Source organism: Ctenocephalides felis, unplaced genomic scaffold, assembly GCF_003426905.1.
Source record: "Ctenocephalides felis isolate EL2017-DRISC unplaced genomic scaffold, ASM342690v1 CF-g0.4_SCAFFOLD_01161, whole genome shotgun sequence".
In the NCBI taxonomy this organism is placed as follows: domain Eukaryota; kingdom Metazoa; phylum Arthropoda; class Insecta; order Siphonaptera; family Pulicidae; genus Ctenocephalides; species Ctenocephalides felis.
The window spans coordinates 1-20,047 of NW_020537315.1; the positions used below are offsets into that span (position 1 = coordinate 1).

Sequence of the window (20,047 nt, forward strand, 5' to 3'; positions counted from 1 at the left end):
TTTTGCATTTTGTCTTAGTAAAGGTAATTTTTTTATATGTTTAATTTTCACTCGAAAAGGATAAGGAATACTGTCGACTGAAAGCAATGATGTTCAAACATACACACTTCCCCTTGGACCCAAAATCAGTAAAGTTTAGATGTTATGACGACTGTCGCTACCGTACTCTGGTACAACCATATCCAGTCTCTCCTACTTTCCCCCTTAAATACTCTATTGTTAAGGACATATTGAATAATTAAAATACTGAGACATAATTCTAATATACGTATAATAAATTGTTTGCAGCCCGTTTCAAGCAGCAACGGCGAAGAGAGCAGCAAATTGCGTCAGCTGATACATATCCTCTGCACGACTTCATCACCGTGCCGACCTTTACCCGGAAGTGCCCATATGAGGTCACAAGGTCTCAGAATCACCGGAGTCGATTGCGATGAAGTTTATCCTCGATTATACATCGGCGACGCGTAAGAATCCTTTATATATATATATATATATATATATATATATATATATATATATTCTATTTGCATTTAAATTAATTATAACTAGGTGTATATTTTGCCTTAATTTCGCACGCATGCAAATGATAAGTAAAAATAATCGACTTAAGGGGGTATTCTAGTGCAGAGCAATGAATTTTAGGTCATTTTTAAAGTGTCGAAAAAGGAAGAAATGAATGATTTTACTATCCATTTTTTACCACTTGTTTATTAATATTATTAAAATATAAAACAAAAATTTAAAAGAAAGTTGAACATTGAAAAAACTGGCAGCTGATGAAGTGCGGGGTCTCAAAAAATTGGCACTTCAGACTTGTCATGATTTCAGCCCTTCTAGCTACCCGAATAAAAAAAATAAAAAGATTATTAATCTACAATGATGTCAAAAACGCCCAAACTAGCTAAGAGTAAAAAAAATTTTCTTTCGCAAACTGGCGACTGTTTGAAAAAAACTGTCTTTTTTTACTTTTTTTCGAGTTTCTCGAATTTTTTAAAAATAGTAAAGATTGGAATTTGGGAATTATGCTAGTTTGGGCTATAGATAGGTCTATAAACAAGACTCTCTGATCATTTCAAGTAATCGGTCGATTAAAAATCGTGTCAACAGTACTGAAAAAGTCTGTTCTGAGAAAAACGCATTTAAAGTTTTGCGTAAAGTTTTTTGCTGTCAAAGTCATAAAATGATATATTATACTTATTTTATTTAATTTGCCATTCCTGGTTCATGCGTCGGATCTTCTTCTACTTCAAAAAAAACTATTTTCTGCATTTCTCTCTTCCAATCTAGCAGTTCTAGCCTTCTTTGAGCCTTCTTTGAAGCGTTGGATGTACGTATTTCAGACCGTTCAATCCGGGCGTTGTCTCGTCTTACAGCAAATGAATGAGCTTCTGTCCCAATTTGCATTACCATAATGGTATTCATTTTTAAAATCGGAAAGAAGAATATTCAAGAATCCTTCATTGTATATGCAAACAACAATAAATGTTGCTATTTCAATTACCCGAGATCGGGAATGAATATGTTTCGGCGCGAAAATCCAAATCAACGAGTTTAGAGACTCATTATTGTTCTGAGTTTCTGAGCCTAAACATCGAATTAATAATTTATTTGACGATAAACTGTCATAAATTGGTCTAATGACTTCCTAATGCCATTTGTTCTATTAGACCTTGCAAAACCAGTTTTTGGAGACCGCGTCAGTAAAGTGCCTATATCTTTGAAGATAATTCAAATTTTCAAAAATCTTCTCGTACCCATATTCTTAGATAGTTAAACTTTGAAAATATGAAACAAAAAAAATCGTTTTTTTTTTGAATTCTACACTAGAATACCCCCTTAATCCATAATATTTGAAAAGCTGCATTCAAAACTGTGACGATAGAACGTTGAATTTTTGACACGGCCGTTTATCCACACTTAGATGATTTTTTATAATAAAATCACTTTTCGGGGTTTAATTGAATTTTCGTTAAGACTATCAACTCTATCACTATACTAAGTTTCATCAAAATCGTCAGAGTGTTTGTTTCAGCAATAATTACGACGAAACGGCTCGACAGCTCTATATCAGGAACTAATCGGCACGATTTTCCTCTGATATCTTTTAAACATTTTTTGATTTTTTAATTAATTAATTTTTAATTAATGTTCTTATCAATTTTCATCAAAAGGTTTTTAAATTTTTAAAATCGATATAGTCGAACATAAACTTCTTCTTCGGTAAGTTAAAAAGCCTTATTGTTAGCTTAATTTTGCCCAAAAATCAAGATTGACTTTTAAAGTTTACCTATATGATATCATTTATAGTGCATCATTTTAATTGATATTTATATTTTTTGTATTTGTTGTAAGGTAGGGGGCGAGACACACAAATAAGGCCCAACTTGAATTTCAGTAATTGTCATAACCAAATGAACTACATTACAACAAATAACATGCATCAAACTACTGAACGATTTATTCCTAATTATAAAAACATGTTTTATAGCTATTTTCTTAAGATTTATCATATGTCTCTTTTTACTCTATAGGCTAGGGGAAAAAGGACTGGTCACAACATTTTGTTCTAATTGTAACAATTCATTCAAAATTACTTGAAACGTCGAAAAATCTTAAACTTAGCGGAACAATTTTTTTGATGAAAACAAACTTTTTTCCTGATTGTTAACAATAACTCAAAGTTTTCATTTTGCAATAGAACATTTTATTTCTATTTCAAATTTGATCGGTTCTATTTGACGTTCTCTTGATTTCTCTAGATGCGTCAGTTTGTACTTTTGTTTAACAACCTTGAACTTCGGAACAATCAGTGTCTGGCCGTATCACATAGGGACAAGTTTTGTTCTATTGTGAATTTCTGATCTATTTCGGGATTGATTTCCCAGGTCATGGTAAGAAGATACGGACACGGAAGACACGGACAGCCGCGATTTCTCACGTCATTATCTAATCATAGGGATAAAGCAAAAGTTAAGGGAAAACGATTAGGAAACATATCGTGGATCATATTGGAATCTTTGTGGGGAATTCAACAAAAACTGTAAAGTCGGTATCAAATTTAGATTTTGCGCATTCTTGTAGCATAATTGATTACTGGACTGGATATGGTTTGGCTAATTATTCTTTAACAATGTGTAGATAATGGGGCAATTCTACCGTAAAATACACCAATGTTACGTAGGGGCTATGTTACGTAGCTCTTCTCATACAGAATGGTACTAAATACTGTCAAAATGCAATGCGGTTGATGTGTTTGCAGGCGTATTAGATAGAAAACCTAACTTAAAAAACGCATAAATGTCAAACCTACAATCTTATCATAACTGCATTTTTGTGATATGGCTCTATGGCATATGAGTGAAGTTACATTTTATATGTAAAACGCTTGATCGTACAGCAAATACATGGCGTTTTGACAGTATTTAGTACCATTTTGTATGAGAAGCCTTATTTATCATATCTACATTGGTCTATTTTACGATAGAATCGACCCCAAAATTATACGTATATATGTATGTATATATAAACAAACAACTATCTATACAACAATTATCATAGATTTGTCATTTGATCCTTTTTGTACTATAGGTGTAAAAAAGGGAGCTTTTACGTAATAATGGCTACCTTATTTAATCATTGTGATACAGTATAATCATTAGGATGAATAAAATGATGATATAAATACATATATATTTTTAAACATAAATTTATCAATTTTTACTACCATTAATCTTGCTTTGGTAGACATTTTGCTTAATTTATTACAGTCAGGCATATTGTTTTTTTTAAGTATTATTGTTACAAATAGGGTTAATAGACCTTTAATAAATAATAATTTACCTTTAATTACCTTTAATTAATAATAATAGACCCCAAATAAATATTTCGTGACTACATTTTTATAATGATCATACTGCATACAACCTTGATATTGGACTTTGTCAGAAGAATTCATCATCAGAGTTCGAATAACAATTAATTTAATTTATCTCTTGTAAAATTGCCTCTTAAACTTGTTATACTTTTTTCTTATTGTTTACACCTTGACAGTGTAAAGGTTGAATTGCTTCTTTTTAATATATAAGCTCTTATATGAAAAAAAAACAATTAAATTTAATGAAGTATACATAAAAATTATATTTAGATATTGTAAACTAAACTATAGTACACAAAACTAGAACAACGAACAATGGGAGAAAGTACTTTCGTTAAAAACTTGACAATGTGGTCATTTATCGATTTGAGACGATAGCTAGTTACGTATCTTTTGCCAACTACTTTAAAACAGCATCGTTAAAAATACCTTACTCTACTTGTTTTTGAGATAATAATGATAGACTTTTTGATCCGCAGACTTTTAAGCCCCACTCTACTTTATATTGTTTGTATAAATCTAACACCAAAAAATTAAATCAGTAAAAATATATTAACTCAGTTTTTGCATCATAGTCATAATTTCTAGAAGAACTTTTCCGCTCCACTTTGGAAAATCGCTTTGAAATTTCCGATTTGACCGCATTCCAGCTGGGTGTTCCAATTCTCTAAGCTTTTATATATACATTACATGCATATTTTCTTGTACAATGCCTTTTTATATTCGTTAATGTTTTTCATAATACTTTCGGGAATAGACCATACCTTAATGTGAGATTTCTATCTCTATCGACCTGTCGACCCCGATTCAAACTGATGCCGTTTGCGGCAACTTTTGTGAAAAGGGAATTGTGGTGAATTATTTTTATCAGCATCAAAAGTTCTTGAATGAGTAATAAAATCCATTTATATTATGAAAGATATTTTAATATATTTTGTCATGGTATGAAAAGATGAATCGATAAGAGAATTGTACTGAAATTATTTATTACTTACAAAGCTAATACCAAAAGTTTGATAGGATTATTTTAATAAGATTATATTTGAGGTTGTAATATTTATCGAAGAGGATTTGGTTTTATAGCATTTTATTCCAAAACATTTGTTTTATTGTGAAATTGAATTGAATTAATAAATACTGATGGTGATGATTTTTAAAACAATATTACAAACACTACTTGCCAGTGACCATTCGAAAATAGTAAAAGAAGCACGGACAAAATGATATGGTTTTTGTTTTTAAATTATAATTATTTATTTAATGATATTTTAACCAATCTTAATCGTTTTTTCCGATTTTTGGTTTACTGACTACCAGTAAGATTATCTTATTAAAAAAATTATTATTCGTAATTAAATAAAATACTATCTTACTAAGATAGTATTTTATTTAATTACGAACAATAAAAACATACTTATTAGAGAAAGCTGCAAATTAAAAAATCATTTTGTACACATAGGGCAAGACAATATGACACATGGGTAAGAACCTACTGAGATGCTAATTTTTAATGAAGCAGTTTACAAATAAACTGTTTCGTCTTCCTCCTTTTTGGGACATTGGCACAGTAACCTACCTTTGCCGGACTCGGAAAAAGAGGGTTTTGTAACAAATTAGAGTCACTTCTTTTTACAGGTGAATTTTTTGGTCTGTTTTTATCCATCATACTTGAAGTAGAAGTTAAAAGCTAATCACATTTGACAGGTTATTGTAAAAATGACAGGTTAATGTTAAAAGCTAATCACATTTTTCCTAGCCCTGTAATGCTTGCGAAATAGAACTTATGTTATTCGGCCGAAATGAAACAAAAGTGTATAAATAATCAAAATTTGACCAAAACCTGATTACTGCAATGAAATTGATGGAAATCACTAGTACTGACATAAGTTAATTGATTTTTATTGAAATAATACCAATAACAATTCCAAAAATATAAGAAAAACGCCCTCAAAATAAACTTTTCAAGGCGCGAAACACGTTTTAACTGATCAAAACTATGACAATGACGCTCGACGTCTGACAGGATAATTATTAAAGCTTTATTTATTTCTACAATCGGGGAAACGTTAACAACCTTTTTTAAATAAGGCTTCTTTGTCATTTTGACCATATATTATGGTCTTCCAGATCATACTAAAATATAACGGTCTTACGACAAATCGTTCAATTTTAATTTTTTTTCAAAGTTTGCAAGAATTAGTGACGTATTTTTAGCGTTTGTCAAAACTAGAGCTTTCATCGACGTTTTTTCAAAAACGACTGAGCCTAATTCAAACATTTCTTAGTAATTAAAAAAAAGTGAAATTATTCGTCCAAGTTTTAGCCAAAAAATTCCTTTTAACTTGTTTATGATTTATTCATATTCGTCTCAATGAAAATATATTCTAGCTTTCGTTCTTTCAAATTTTCACCAAAGCTTGACTCATTTTGTACGAGTACAAGTTTGTTCGGTATTAAATTATTCAAATCAGATCATAATATTCAAAACTGCTTTATAACCTGTAAATATGTTAACACTGTGATATTTAGTAGTTGAAATGAGCTTGTGCCCTAGTTTGTTAGACTTCGGAGCTACGTACGACTACCCACGTGCAACAATATACATACATCAATTTGTTACCGCTGAAAGCTTCGACTTTGCCTCGCATCGAACACGAAGCTTTCTACCAGGGATAACTTATATATATACATACACGCATACATATATATATATACACACACACATATATATATATATATATATATATATATATACATATAACGAAATTTAGTAATTTAGAGGCAACTGTTATTAATGCACTAAACGTTTCGAGTCTCAATTGGACTTATTGTACGAATACCGTAACCAATAAACGCTAGAGGGTTTTTTATGAAGTGAGGTAAAAAAGCAGTTTTTTTTTGTTTTTATTTAATATATTAATATTGTAGAAATCGTAATATAAAGCCAAAAAACAAAAAAAATAAAAAAAACAAACATTTTATTTAAAAATCAAGTATATTATGAAATACAGTAACAAACCTGAAAATAATTACTGAATGTAAGTATAACAGGTAAACAGAAATATAAAATGCCAAATTTTTAATAAGCATGTAAATACTGATAAGTACAAAAATATCTTATCTTATTATATAGGAGCGGGTAAAAATATAGCTCTCTGTTTGATGCATGTGACGTGTAGTTACTGAAAGTTAAATTGGACTTTTGTGCCCAGCTTTACCCTATATATATATATATATATATATATATATATATATATATATCTTAGGGTGGTCTTTAAAATGGATATTTTTGAATTTTTTTGCTCCCAAATGGGGCTCAGATGATTCTAAATTCAAAATTCGAAAGCTCAAATGCTTGCAAAAGCTCAAGAAAAATCTCTGAAAGTTTTAGATCTCAATATTAACTTCAAGTGTTAAAGTGCGGGCTTTTTTAAAGTTAATATTAAGAGCTGTTAGAGATGTTCTTGCGCGTCGCAACTTCTATATTAAGGATCACACTAATATATACGTACATGCATATATATATATATATATATATATATATATATATATATATATACATGCTATTTTCATACAAAACTTTGAATTGCGCTCTATCTAAACGTTAAAATTAAGAGCTAAAACTTTCAGAGAATTGTATTTTATTTATTTGGAACCATTTAAGCCCGTGGGAGCAAGGAAATTCGAAAATGACCATTTTAAGGACCACCCTAATATATATATATATATATATGTATATTATTTTGAATTTTTCATTTCTCCAAATCATATATATATATATATATATATATATATTAGAGGTGGGTCGTTGACGGTTTTGCCGTCAACGAAACGAAACGGTTATCGGGGTTTCGTCAACTAGTTAAATAACTAGTTATTTTTCAACTATAGTTATTTTTAACGATTCAACGCTGGCAACGTTAAGAAACTGATAGTTGAAATAACTGTTTCATTGAAAGTTAGTAATATGAAGTTTGTTCTTATAAAAGTCAAGTTGACGTTGGATTTGATGAATAAAAAGAAATAAATGTGAATTGTCACATTTATTACACACACACACGCACACACACACATATATATATATATATATATATATATATAATAAATAAAGGTTTAATTTAAAAAACTTAAATATTTTCATTACAGCAAAGCCATATACTAAAACATCGAATTTACATGTTATATAAAAATAGCAATATAAAAATCTATAGTTTATAAAAATGTTATGAAAAATAAAAAATCAATTTTCAGGTTTAGTTAAAAACATTATTACAAGACAAATGCTATGAGATTTTTATGAAAAATATTAATCATTGAAAACTATAATAAATGTAACTGATTTTCTAAAATTAAACGATTTGGCGCGTGTAGCAAGTTTCTATAATATGTGCACGAACATCTGCAATATTATAAAAGCAGTAGCCTAACACTAAGCGATTTTTATAGTATTAGTTGATCCTTTCCAACGCCAGGTACCTGCTAACGTTCGTTTTCGAGAACGAACGAACTCCTCTATCGTTGAATAACTAACTGGCCGCCATGTTTTCAACTGTTTCGAAACTAGTTGATTTTCAACTAGTTATTTCGTTGCGACGAAACGGTTAGTTAGTTAACGAAGAAGAAACGGTTGAAAATAACCGTTCGTTGTTTCAACGCCCATCACTAATATATATATATATATATATATATTTTGTCTCTAAAACGAGCGCGATGTCTCTATAACTAACTACCCAGCGCGATTGCTTTGAAAAAAAAAATGTCTAAAAAAACTAATTTTTTAAAGAAGTTAACTTGACATCAAAATTCCTAAAAATATATTTTTTTAGTTTCCAGAAAATTTTAAAGCATTTAAAAATTTATTTAAATTTAAGGCACGATGCCATGCACCACTAGTTAACTTTCGGTAGGGTAAGTTATAGTAATGGGCCGAACATCGAAAATATTTTTTTTTGCACATCTTTACGTTTTGAAGGTTTCTGAACATTTTGGTATACCTCAGAAAGAATTAATGTGTTTGCTCTCGGGCGTACGAATCAACCGATTTGAACGACACAATTTCGACAATTTAATACAACAAGCAATGGGTTGAATTGAGGATCAATAGATATGTCGGTGTAGTATCATCATGGTACGTACGATGATTTCACAGTATCTAAGAATAGGATACTTGTTAAAAATTAATAAACAATAATTTTTAAGATATTTTAATTTTATAAGTGACTAAAGAAATTGTAAAGACTTTCTTAAAGTGAATGTCAAACTGCCGAGGTATGTTAATGACGAATCAATACAATTATTTTAATTTTAATTAATATTTAATTTTGTAGCTAATTGAAATATTTGAATTTGTCAATATTCTCATTTTAATCATTTCATTTTTCTTATTATAAAAATTCAAAACTATTGAAATTGCCTAATACACTGGGGAAAATGCCTATTATTTAATTTCTAATTTTTTTAACTTTTGCTCTTGAATTAACGAAATGGGTATTTCAAAACGTATTATAAAAATCAAATATTTAGTTTAGCAATACTAATAGATAAAAGTCAAATACTTAGTTTAGCAGTTCTTTTTGTATTGGACAAACCAAGTGCTGAATTCATTTATTAGCTTTTTGTTGGGTGATTTATAGTAATCGCAAAAAATCGAAAAAAAAAATTACATATCTTTACATTTCAAAAGATTCAGAACATTTGGAAACATACTTTAGAAAAAATGCATATAGATGTGTTTTTTAAAAGCATTTATGCATCCCAAGCTGATCTTTCCATTTGCTCTTCTTCTTTCCGAAGATCGCAGGTCTATTGGCACTTTGGTAGCAAATGTGTGTATGACGTTCCACGCAGCTTAAGTTGTTAGCATCACTTCTACAATAGTATCTGGAGCAATTGTTCGGATTAATATCTCTTGTACACCGTTCCGTAGTGCAGTGAATCGCGGGTACATTAAAAACATGTTCTTCGATTTCGCCTAGACTCTAGACAATATAGATATTTCGACGAGCTATCGTGCTTTAAGCAGTGTAGTAGGTTGGCTAGAAAACAGCATTTGTGTAATGCAATAATTAACTTCTTTATGCTTGCGATTTAGCCAGACTTTGATATTTGGAATGAGACGATGTGTCTATCTGCCTACCATATATGATATATAGGTCCTACCTATTTTGAGTTTTAAGAGCATCAGCCAATATGGAGATACCATATATAAGCACCTAAGTAACCATTGTTGTGTTATCACTAAAGTGTTTCATCTGATGATTGAAATTTAATCGAGAATCAAACATTATCCCAAGGTACCAAATGTAAGGTATTGTCGTGATCTCTAGATTTTCTATCTTCAGCTTGATGGTCTTTATTATTTTTCTTTTGTGATAATAACAGCTTCACTATTTTGTTGTGGAGCTTCACAACTTCAAGTTGTGGAGGTTCATAGTTTTTATTCTGCGATTAATTTTTTTCAATGTTATCTGAAATAGTCTTACTATCTTATCAAATTGTTTGGTAACAATCACTGAGTCTATATCATTTCAAAACAGTCTCAAAAGGCTGTCATACATGATAAGCTGCGGCACACCTCCGGTGATATTATATTATTTTGTAACCATCGTATATCAGTATTCTGTCTGTAAAGTTGCTAGCTCCTGCATTATAGAAGCATACAGGCATATTCTTATCACGGAGTGTATTTATAATGCAATCCCAGTTGGCTAATAAACCGTACTTTTTTTACACCGCCCATCTTTTTCCAGCAATTGCTTCTTTGGCATTAACTGCCAAATTTATAGCATTGATAGTTGATTGTCCACGAGTTCCAGAAGGATTTGAATGATTTAAAAAACATTTGATTTCTATTGACTGAGAGACGTGCTGATTATTTTTTGACAAAGGCGGGTCCAGCCGTTTTGAAGATACGGAGCAAAATGTGCAAAAGAGGCAATTGGGATGGTATGGTTCAAAAAATGGTAATGCAGTTTTTGTGAAAAATCCGTTCTCTCAAAAACTGCATTACCATTTTTCCAATTCCAATTAAAAAGACTCGAGTCATTTTTCTTGTGATGGAGGTGTGTAGAAACGATTATTTCTCTGGAAAGGCTGGTCTAGTAGTTTAAATATTAAAAAAAAAAAATTTACAACTATAAACATTCTTATGTTTTTAAAAATATCGAAAATTATTATTGGTCTTATTAAAATTTGAAAAAATATACGAAGTTTTTTTATTTTAAAAAATTAAAAAAAACTCACTCATATACTTTAAATAAATAATCATAAGTTTACAATTTTGTTTCAAAATATGTATATTTCTTGCATACGTTATTCTGCATAATTCTTTAAAATATGAAACGTCATCGAATTGATTTATTATTTATTATTCGACTTATTCATTCCGAGCTCGATTAGGTCGTCGCAATGAAAAACTAGCGGTGTATGGCATCGTGCCTTAAGGCAAATTGCTGGAATATTAAATGTTTTCAAATAGATTTATATAAATATTGTAACATTGTCTAATATTTATAAGAAATTTGTTTAAAGTATATTAGAACATAATTAAAATTAAAATTTGACTTATTTTCGATATACAATAAAAATTTAACAAACAAAAATAGAAACAATTTTTTTTTCTAACAACAATTATTTTGTTGACACAAGCAGGAAGTTTTTTGAATAATTCAAATCGGACGCCTAGTTCTCTCAAAAACTGCTGTTTTTTGCACGTTTAGCTCTGTATCTTCTAAATGGCTGGACCTGCTGTTGCTAAAAACTAATCACCGCTTCTCCCGAACATTACATATTGAATGTTTTTTATTTCATTCAAATTGGATACTCCGTTCTCTCAAAAACTCGATTTCTATTTTCTCCACTTTTTGCTCCGTATCTCCGTAACGGCTGGAAGTGCCTTTACCAAAAACTAATCATTCGCCCGTGAAGTGCCTTTACCAAAAACCGTGCGCCCGAAAATGTGAACGAAAAATGCGTGTGTGTGTATGTGTGTGCGGATACAAATTTTCGTCGACGATTTCGGGAACACCGATCAACCGAATTGAATAATTCAAAAAACATTCGATTCGTATTGATAAGGAGACGTGCTGACCAATTTTTGGAAAAGACAGGTCTAGCCGTTCCAAAGATACGGGGCAAAAAGTGCCGAAAACGGTAACTCAGTTTTTAAGAGAACGGAGCGTCTGATTTGAATAACTCAAAAAACATTTTACTTGTATTAACAAGATGAAGAATTGGTCAAATTTTCATGAAGGCAGGTTTCGCGGTTTCGAAGACCTAATGAAAAAAGTAAAAAAAAATGCCATTTGGCGGCCACAAATGATCATTAAACATATGCACATCAAATTAAGAGATATTTTGTAGAGATTTTAACAATAAGTATAAATTTTGTTTACATTCCTATGGTTTCCATACCAATGTTTATCCATTTCGTCTCTATGCAGTCAAAGCAGTACGATTGCTTTGAAAAAAAGTTCAAAATTTCCAAAATATGTCAAAATAAAGAAGTAATTTTTTGTCGAATTTATAGTTTCTCAAAAATCTAATTTTTTTGAAGTAAAATTTTTTCAAAAATGTTAATCGTTTTTAAGTAATTTTTGGTACTGGAAGTTCCATTTGCCTTAAGGCACGATGCCATGCGCCCCACTAGTTATGAATTTTACTGTATACATATTTTATATGTATATACATATTTTATATGTATATTTTTATGAATGTGTGTATTGCGAGGTTTGTTCACTTATGGTAATTGCTTGAAATATATGTGTACGAGTTCTATTTCTTACCAACTCATTTATATGTTGTAGATTTTTATAACTAAACCTTTGCATGTTCAATCCACTTAAAATTTACATGCAAAGTTACGACTAACTGGCAGTATGCAAGTTACTCGATTCGACGTTAAAATAATTTAATAACACCGATGTTTTATCATTTAATTAACTCGGACTGAAATTATTTCTTTTTAGCATTAAGAGAATATTATTTTATCATCAACATAATGTTCAACATGTATTCGTCGTTAGCGTAATTCGAAAAGTTTAGTAATTTAAAATATCCCATTTTATGAAATTACCACACGAGAATGATTTATCAGCACAGTTTCCGCTAAAAATATTCTATGAGGAATCCTAGTTATTAATGTTATTTTCGAATGAATTTCATCGCAAATTGAATTTTCAACACTGCGCACTGATTTTGTTCAAAAGTTTTGTAATGAAATTGTAAAGCTCTTATGAGCTTTTTCAATTATATAACTAGTGGGGTGCATGGCCTTAAGGCAAATTGCTGGAACTTCTCGTACTGTAATTAAACAAACGAGAAATAAAAATAATCAACAATTGTTTTGAATAATTTCAAATAGATTATTTATTATAAATGCATACTGAAAATTTAAAAAACACTTAAAATAAGCTTTTTAAATTGGGCGACGAGTATATTCTACGTCTAAGTAAGCGTTCATTTTATTAATTTGTTTTTCCTTTGATAATTTAAAATTCTTTTTAGAGATTTGAGATTTTTTGAATATTCTCAAATTTTTGTAAGAAATCGATTTTTTATTAATTTTAATATATTTTGAAATTTTTCAAAATTTCATTTTGTTTAAAATGATGAAAAATTTCGAAAATTTGAATTTTTTGGAACTTTGATTTTTTTTAAATTTAGATTTTTTTTTGAATTTTTTTAAAAACTACTCAAGCAAAATGTTTTTTTTGAATTAATTTAATCGGATGATCCGTTCTCTCAAAAACCGTTTTTACACCCTTTGCGCTCCATACCTTCGAAACGGCAAGATTGTCTTCTGCAAAAACGCCTCGCGATCGAATACGAACCAAATGATTTTTCAATCATACAAATCGGTCATTTCATACTGTCGAGAATGTTGAGGACATTTGTTTGAACCGTATACATAAATTATAAAGTTAAAAATCTTGGTACGGAACCATAGATTTTCATTTTCAACTTTCCGCGGGGTAAGTTATAGTAATTGCAAGAAAATAGAAAATGAAAACTTATATATATCATTATATTTCAAATGTTTCTGAAATTTTTTTCATATTTTACAAAAAAATTGATGCATGGAAGTGTGTGTGTGTGTGCGGATACAAATTTTGGTCGACAATTTCGGGAACACGAATCAACCGATTTGAATAATTGAAACAATACTTGCTTCGCATTGATGAGGAAAGCTGCTGATTAGTTTTTGGCGAAGGCAGGTCTAATATTGCCATAAATAGTAATTCAGTTTTTGAGAAAACGAAGCGTTTGGTTTGAATGATTCAAAAATCATTTTATTTGTATTCACAAAACGAAAATCTAATTAATTTTTAGGTAGGCAGGTCCAGCAATTTCTGATATCCAATAAAAAAAGTGAACTAGTGGGGCGCATGGCATCGTGCCTTATGGCAAATTGCTGAAACTTCCCGGACCAAAAATTATTTTTTTTAAAAAGATTAACATCTTTGAAAAAAATTTACTCTGAAAATATTAGATTTTTGAGAGACTAAGTTTTTGACAAAAACTTACTTTTTTTTGAAAACGTAAAGATATATAAAAATTTTCATTTTTGATTTTTTTGCGATTACTATAGCTTGCCCTACGGATAGTTAAAAAATACCATTTGGCGTAAAAAATTATCGTTAGACATAAACACATCAAATTTTCTATTAGATATTTTATGGAGATTTCAATAATAAATAATAAATAACAAATTTTGTTTATATTTTAATAGATTCCGTACCAGTGTTTATCCGTTTGACTGCAACGCGGCGCTTATGCGCTTCGATATTTCTTTTCTAAATTATCTACACAGCACTATAATTTATTTAAGCATAATGCGGCTTTTGCAAAATGACATATTAATGGTATCAATAAAGTTCAGTACAAAACTTTTGTGCATAATTCTAATAAAGTGTATTCTTTTAACTGATACGAACATGATAAGAAAAATAATCGCTTTATCTTTCTTATTATTGCTCATTTTATTACTGATGTTGATAAACAAATATTAAATACGTCAGTTTTTGCTAACATTCTTCACAATGTCATGTCTTATGCGAAAGAGTTTCATCGCAACAAATTTTGTTTTAAAGTTATATAATGAGATCATATTTAGGTACTCTTGACGTATTTTAAAATTATAACTAATGGTGTGTTACATTGTGTCTTGAGGCAAATTACTTACAAATATTACATGAATATAATAATGAACAGATTAAAATTCGAAAACTACATAGAGAGCATATTTTATTAGAGACGATAATAACACATGCTTTTTCAATGAAAGGTTTCAATAAAATAAATTGTATTAAAAAACGTATAATATACGAAATACTTAAAAAGTTACCAAAATCACAATTTTTTGAAATTTAAATTTTCAAAATTTATAATAATTTGTATTGCTGTTATATTAGAATAATTTCATAGATTGATTTCTTAAGAAATAAATTAATAATTTATAATATGATCATATTCGTGAATTCAAGAATATAAATGCGTAAATATACATTATACACACATCTGAATACACTTACATGTACTTAGTGTGATGAATACTAATACTATGTGTATGAGTGTATGAATACTAAGTGTGTGTGTGTGTGCGTGAGTTTGTAGGTATATATTTTAGTTGTACCCATTCACGATTCGTCGTGTTTTATTTTCAATCGAAAATTTGAACAAAAATGCATATTTTTGTTACATCTAGTCTACCAGTTTTCTTGTCTTCCAGTCTACATGTCTATACGACTACCTGTCTACCTCTCTACTTGTCCATCAATTTACCTCTTCAACAATTTACATGTCTATCATTTTACCTATCAACCTGTTTATCAATCCACCATTTTATCTACCTATCAATTTACCTGTCAACCCGTTTTACCTGTCTATCAATTTTCCTGTCAACCTGTCTGTTTATCTGTCTACCATTTGTCCTGTCTAATATTATACAAATCCAATTTACCTGTCTTCCTGTTTATCTTTCTACGTATCTATCTATCTACCTGTTTAACTATTTACCGTTTTACCTGTTTGCCTGACTGCCAGTCTGCTAGTATACCAATTACCAATTAATTAAAAAAGAAAGAATTACTATAACAATTCTCACAAAATAGGTGTTTGTGGTAAAGGGTTAAAAATTTAGGCTTATGTGTTTTTATATACGTATTATAAAAATATAAAAAAAAATTGACCGAAAAAATAAAAAGTCTTCGGGGCGGGCGGCCTCTACCACTTGGTTTCAAACCAAATATCCGAAAACCTGTTGGGGTTAACTTAACAATTTTCCAAATTTTCACGGCGATCGGACGTATGGTTTATGAAAAACAGATATAATTACTATAATAATTCTTACAAAATAGAAATGTGCCGTACGCAGTTGAAAATTTAGAGTTATATGTGTATTTTATACGCATTATAAAAAAAATTAAAAAATTGGTCGAAAAAAATTAAAAAAGTCTTCGGGGCGGCCAACCCCTACCACTTGGCTTCAATCTAAATTTTCGAAAATCTATGAATGCATAACAATTACACACACACAGGCATGCATTCATTTTTATATATATAGATAGAAACATTTTCTCCCATTGTAAGTTAAAATTATGAAGATATGATTGAAAAATGCTGTGTGACGTGAATTTTTTATCTCATATGAGTGAAAATTTTCTTCAAATATATCTCAGACTTCATATGCAATTTTAGTATTCTTTACGTCACACTTTATTTGCAAAGCAAAAAGTTTTTGTCGATTTTTGCAAAAATTCATTTCGCATGATATTTTATCTCTAAATGCTTACCCAATGTATCTCAAATCAAGAGCAAAACTGTAATAATTAAATCTACAGTTGTACTATCGGTCTATATATGAATTTAATACGTTTATTTTAATATTTTGCAGTGAAAGCGCCCGATGCAAGGACTATTTGAAATTGCTTGGTATCACCCACGTGCTGAACACAGCCGAAGGAGCGAGATTTGGCCAAGTCGACACGGGTCATCTTTATTATAGGGACATGCCCACAATAAGGTGAGACAATTCTGGAAGCGGTCCAAATTAAATGAGATTTTAGCCATACAGCTACTTATGTTGGCAACCATCTATGAGTAGGATAGTTTGTTGGAAAAATATAATATAATCCCTTTCCTACTTCAAATAGAAAATTATTACATTCGGATCAGTGATCGAGGGTAGAGGCATTTATGTGACATAGTATTCGGTTGCAACTGCGATTTATGCGTATTCGGTAAATTACATTTGACATGAAACAAATAAGTTTTCAGAAGAACAATGATCTTAAACACTTTCAATGAATTCCAAGCGCGCTGATTCCAGCAGGAACTATTTTGAATCATTTTTGACCACCAAATATCTTTTTTTTTTACTTTTTCCTTTGTATCTCCGAAACCGCTATACCTGCGTTACCAAAAGTTTCGTCATTACAAGTAAAATTTTTTTTGAATCATTCAAATCGAGTACTTCGTACTCTCAAAAACTGAATTACCGTTTTTGTCACTTTTTGCCCCGTATCTCCGAAACGGCTAAACCTGTCTTCACCAAAAACTAATCAGCACGTTTTCTTATCAATATGGATCGAATGTTTTTTGAACCATTTAAATACGTTGATTTGTGCGCCCTAAATCGCGGACGAAAAATTGTATCCAAACATATATACATACTATACCAAACATATACACATATACACACATCCATTTTTTCTGAGGTATGCCAAAATGTTCAGAAACCTTTGAAACGTAAAGATATGCAGAAAAAAAATTATTTTCGATTCTTTTGCGATTACTATAACTTACCCTACGGGAAGGGTGGTATCGAGTCCGACATACCCAGACAGAAGACCAGTCTGGGATGCATAAAGGCATTTCCTTCGCTATACAAAAAAAAAACCTATGGGAAGTTAAAAATGAGTTTTTTCATAAGATTAAAAAAACAATCGAAATTCAGTCAAAACCGTTCACTAACAGAAATCGAGAAGAAATATGATGTAATTACTATAACAATTCAAACGAAATAGATGTTTGTTGTAAGATGGTGAAAATTTTGAGTTTTATGCATGTTATACGTTTTATATAAAAAAAAAACTAGTGGGTGCATGGCATCGTGCCTTAAGGCAAATTGCTAAAACTTTCCGCACCGTAATTAAAAATCTTGGTACGGAACGCAAAAAATCATACACAAAATGTGTACACATTATTAAAATTCTATAAAATATCTGATAGTATGATGTACATATGTTCAATAAACATTTTGGACCGCCAAATGACTTTTTTTTAATTTATTTTTATTGAAAGTCTATAACCGCTGGACCTGCCTTCCCAAAAATCAATTCTTCACCTTGTCAATACATGTAAAATGTTTTTTGAATTATTAAAATCGGACGTCCCGTTCTCTTAATAACTGAGTTACCGTTTTTGGCACTTTTTGCCCCGTATCTTCGGAGCGACTAGACCTGCTTCCGCCAAACTAATAAAGCACATCTCCTTATAAATACGATTCGAATATTTTTGAATTATTCAAATCGGTTGATCGCTGTTCCTGAAATCGTCGACGAAAATTTGTATCCGCACACACACACACATACATTCATTTTTTTCTAAGGCATGCCAAAATATTCAGAAACTTTTGAAACGTAAAGATATATAAAAAAAATATTTTCGATTTTTTGCGATTACTATAACTTGCCCTACGGTAAGTTAATGAAAAACAACTGCTGAATTTGTTCAATTTTTTCTGCGGAATAATCGTTGTGGAGATTACGACATGCCATTTTGCTTTTCAAGGTGACTTTAAATTATCGTCCAGTATATGCAGAACTTAATTGAATAATATGTTTTTGTTCGCAAAATATAATAATAAACACACAAAAAGCAAAGCTATTATTAAATCATTAGTTGTATCAGTATCAAGTCCGTGAGCTGAGTTAAACTTCAACTCTCTTTTTTTATTTGTATTTATTGGCTTCTAAATTACATTTAGCCACTAACAGTCTAATATAAATTATTACTACTCTAAACAATATAAAATGTATTCTTATAAGCAACTCCAACTCTATTCAGTGAAGAATAGTTTGAAAGATTTCCCATTGCCTTTTTACACCGCAGTGCCCAAAATGGGTTATTTTCAATTGGAAACATCTTTTTGATATATACTTTTAAGTGAAAATAGACATCGGTACTGCACGATACCGGTCTGGAGCTCTAAGTCACGATCCTGTCCACACGAGGCATCTTAACCATTACACCATGGAATATCTTGAGTTAATTAGTCACAACTGGATTGGACAAATTCTGAGTTGCCGTCCATTCAAAGAAAAATTCATATAAGTCATGAATGTCTTAGTATAACAGATTATAGTTAAAAAATACTTGATATTATGACCATTAAAATTTATTTTCGAACATTGTCCAATGACACATACTGCTCTAATTTTTCTGGTATTTTTTAATCATACAAATGTTATGAAAAATATTTTCAATGTGATCAGAGACAATTTCCTTGCAGGTACACTGTTTGTTAGTAGAGATATATTTATTAATTAAAATGAAAATATAAGATGGTGCCAGAACATGGGGTTGTCAGATAAGATTTAAGTTTTCCAAAGCCTTCTATTCTCTGACCACTAGATTTGATATTATTCAAATCATTTTGACATGCAAGTTTTGTTAAGAAACAAAAAAATAGCTGGAAAACAATTGGGCAAAATAAATTCATTAAAAATTTTCGTTTTATAAAATTTTGCCTATCACCTTTAAAATGCAAGATAATATTAAAGATAATGATACTAGTAAAGAACTTGATCCAGATGAAACAAACATCGAAAAAGGTATTTTGAATTTTGAAGATTTAATGTTTGAAGAAAATGATAATAGTAAAGAATTTGGTCTAGATGAAACAAACATCGAAAAAGGTATTTCAAATTCTGAAGAAATAATGTTTAAAAAACTCATCCATCGGTATTCAGAGGAAATAGAGCATTTCAGGAAGTTCTAGAAGATTATAAAAAATTTCAACAAATATTAGAAGATGCAAAGGAAAAGGTGAACACGCGCAAAGTGGCAATAGCTTTGAAGATCCAGCTAGTAGCATTGAAAATGATGAAGTGCAGGAAGCAAGGAAAAATGTCCTCATTCATTTTGAAATGTTGACAGAACTTCGTGCCA

General features: G+C 30.1%; 1 protein-coding gene across 1 annotated transcript; it reads left to right on the forward strand.

Annotated features, from left to right (window-relative positions):
* Positions 1-203: 203 nt before the first annotated feature.
* LOC113365624 (dual specificity phosphatase DUPD1-like) lies at positions 204-16,915 on the forward strand. The gene is made up of 2 exons (XM_026607135.1): positions 204-467; positions 16,770-16,915. The coding sequence occupies exons 1-2, from the start codon at positions 394-396 to the stop codon at positions 16,900-16,902; spliced, it is 207 nt and encodes a 68-aa protein (XP_026462920.1). The 5' UTR covers positions 204-393; the 3' UTR covers positions 16,903-16,915.
* The last annotated feature ends 3,132 nt before the right edge of the window (positions 16,916-20,047 follow it).

Coding starts and splice junctions, on each gene's coding strand:
- LOC113365624 (XM_026607135.1), top strand. CDS start 394: ATGAGGTCACAAGGTCTCAGAATCACCGGAGTCGATTGCGATGAAGTT. Junction 468..16,769: donor CGATTATACATCGGCGACGC/GTAAGAATCCTT, acceptor AATATTTTGCAG/TGAAAGCGCCCGATGCAAGG.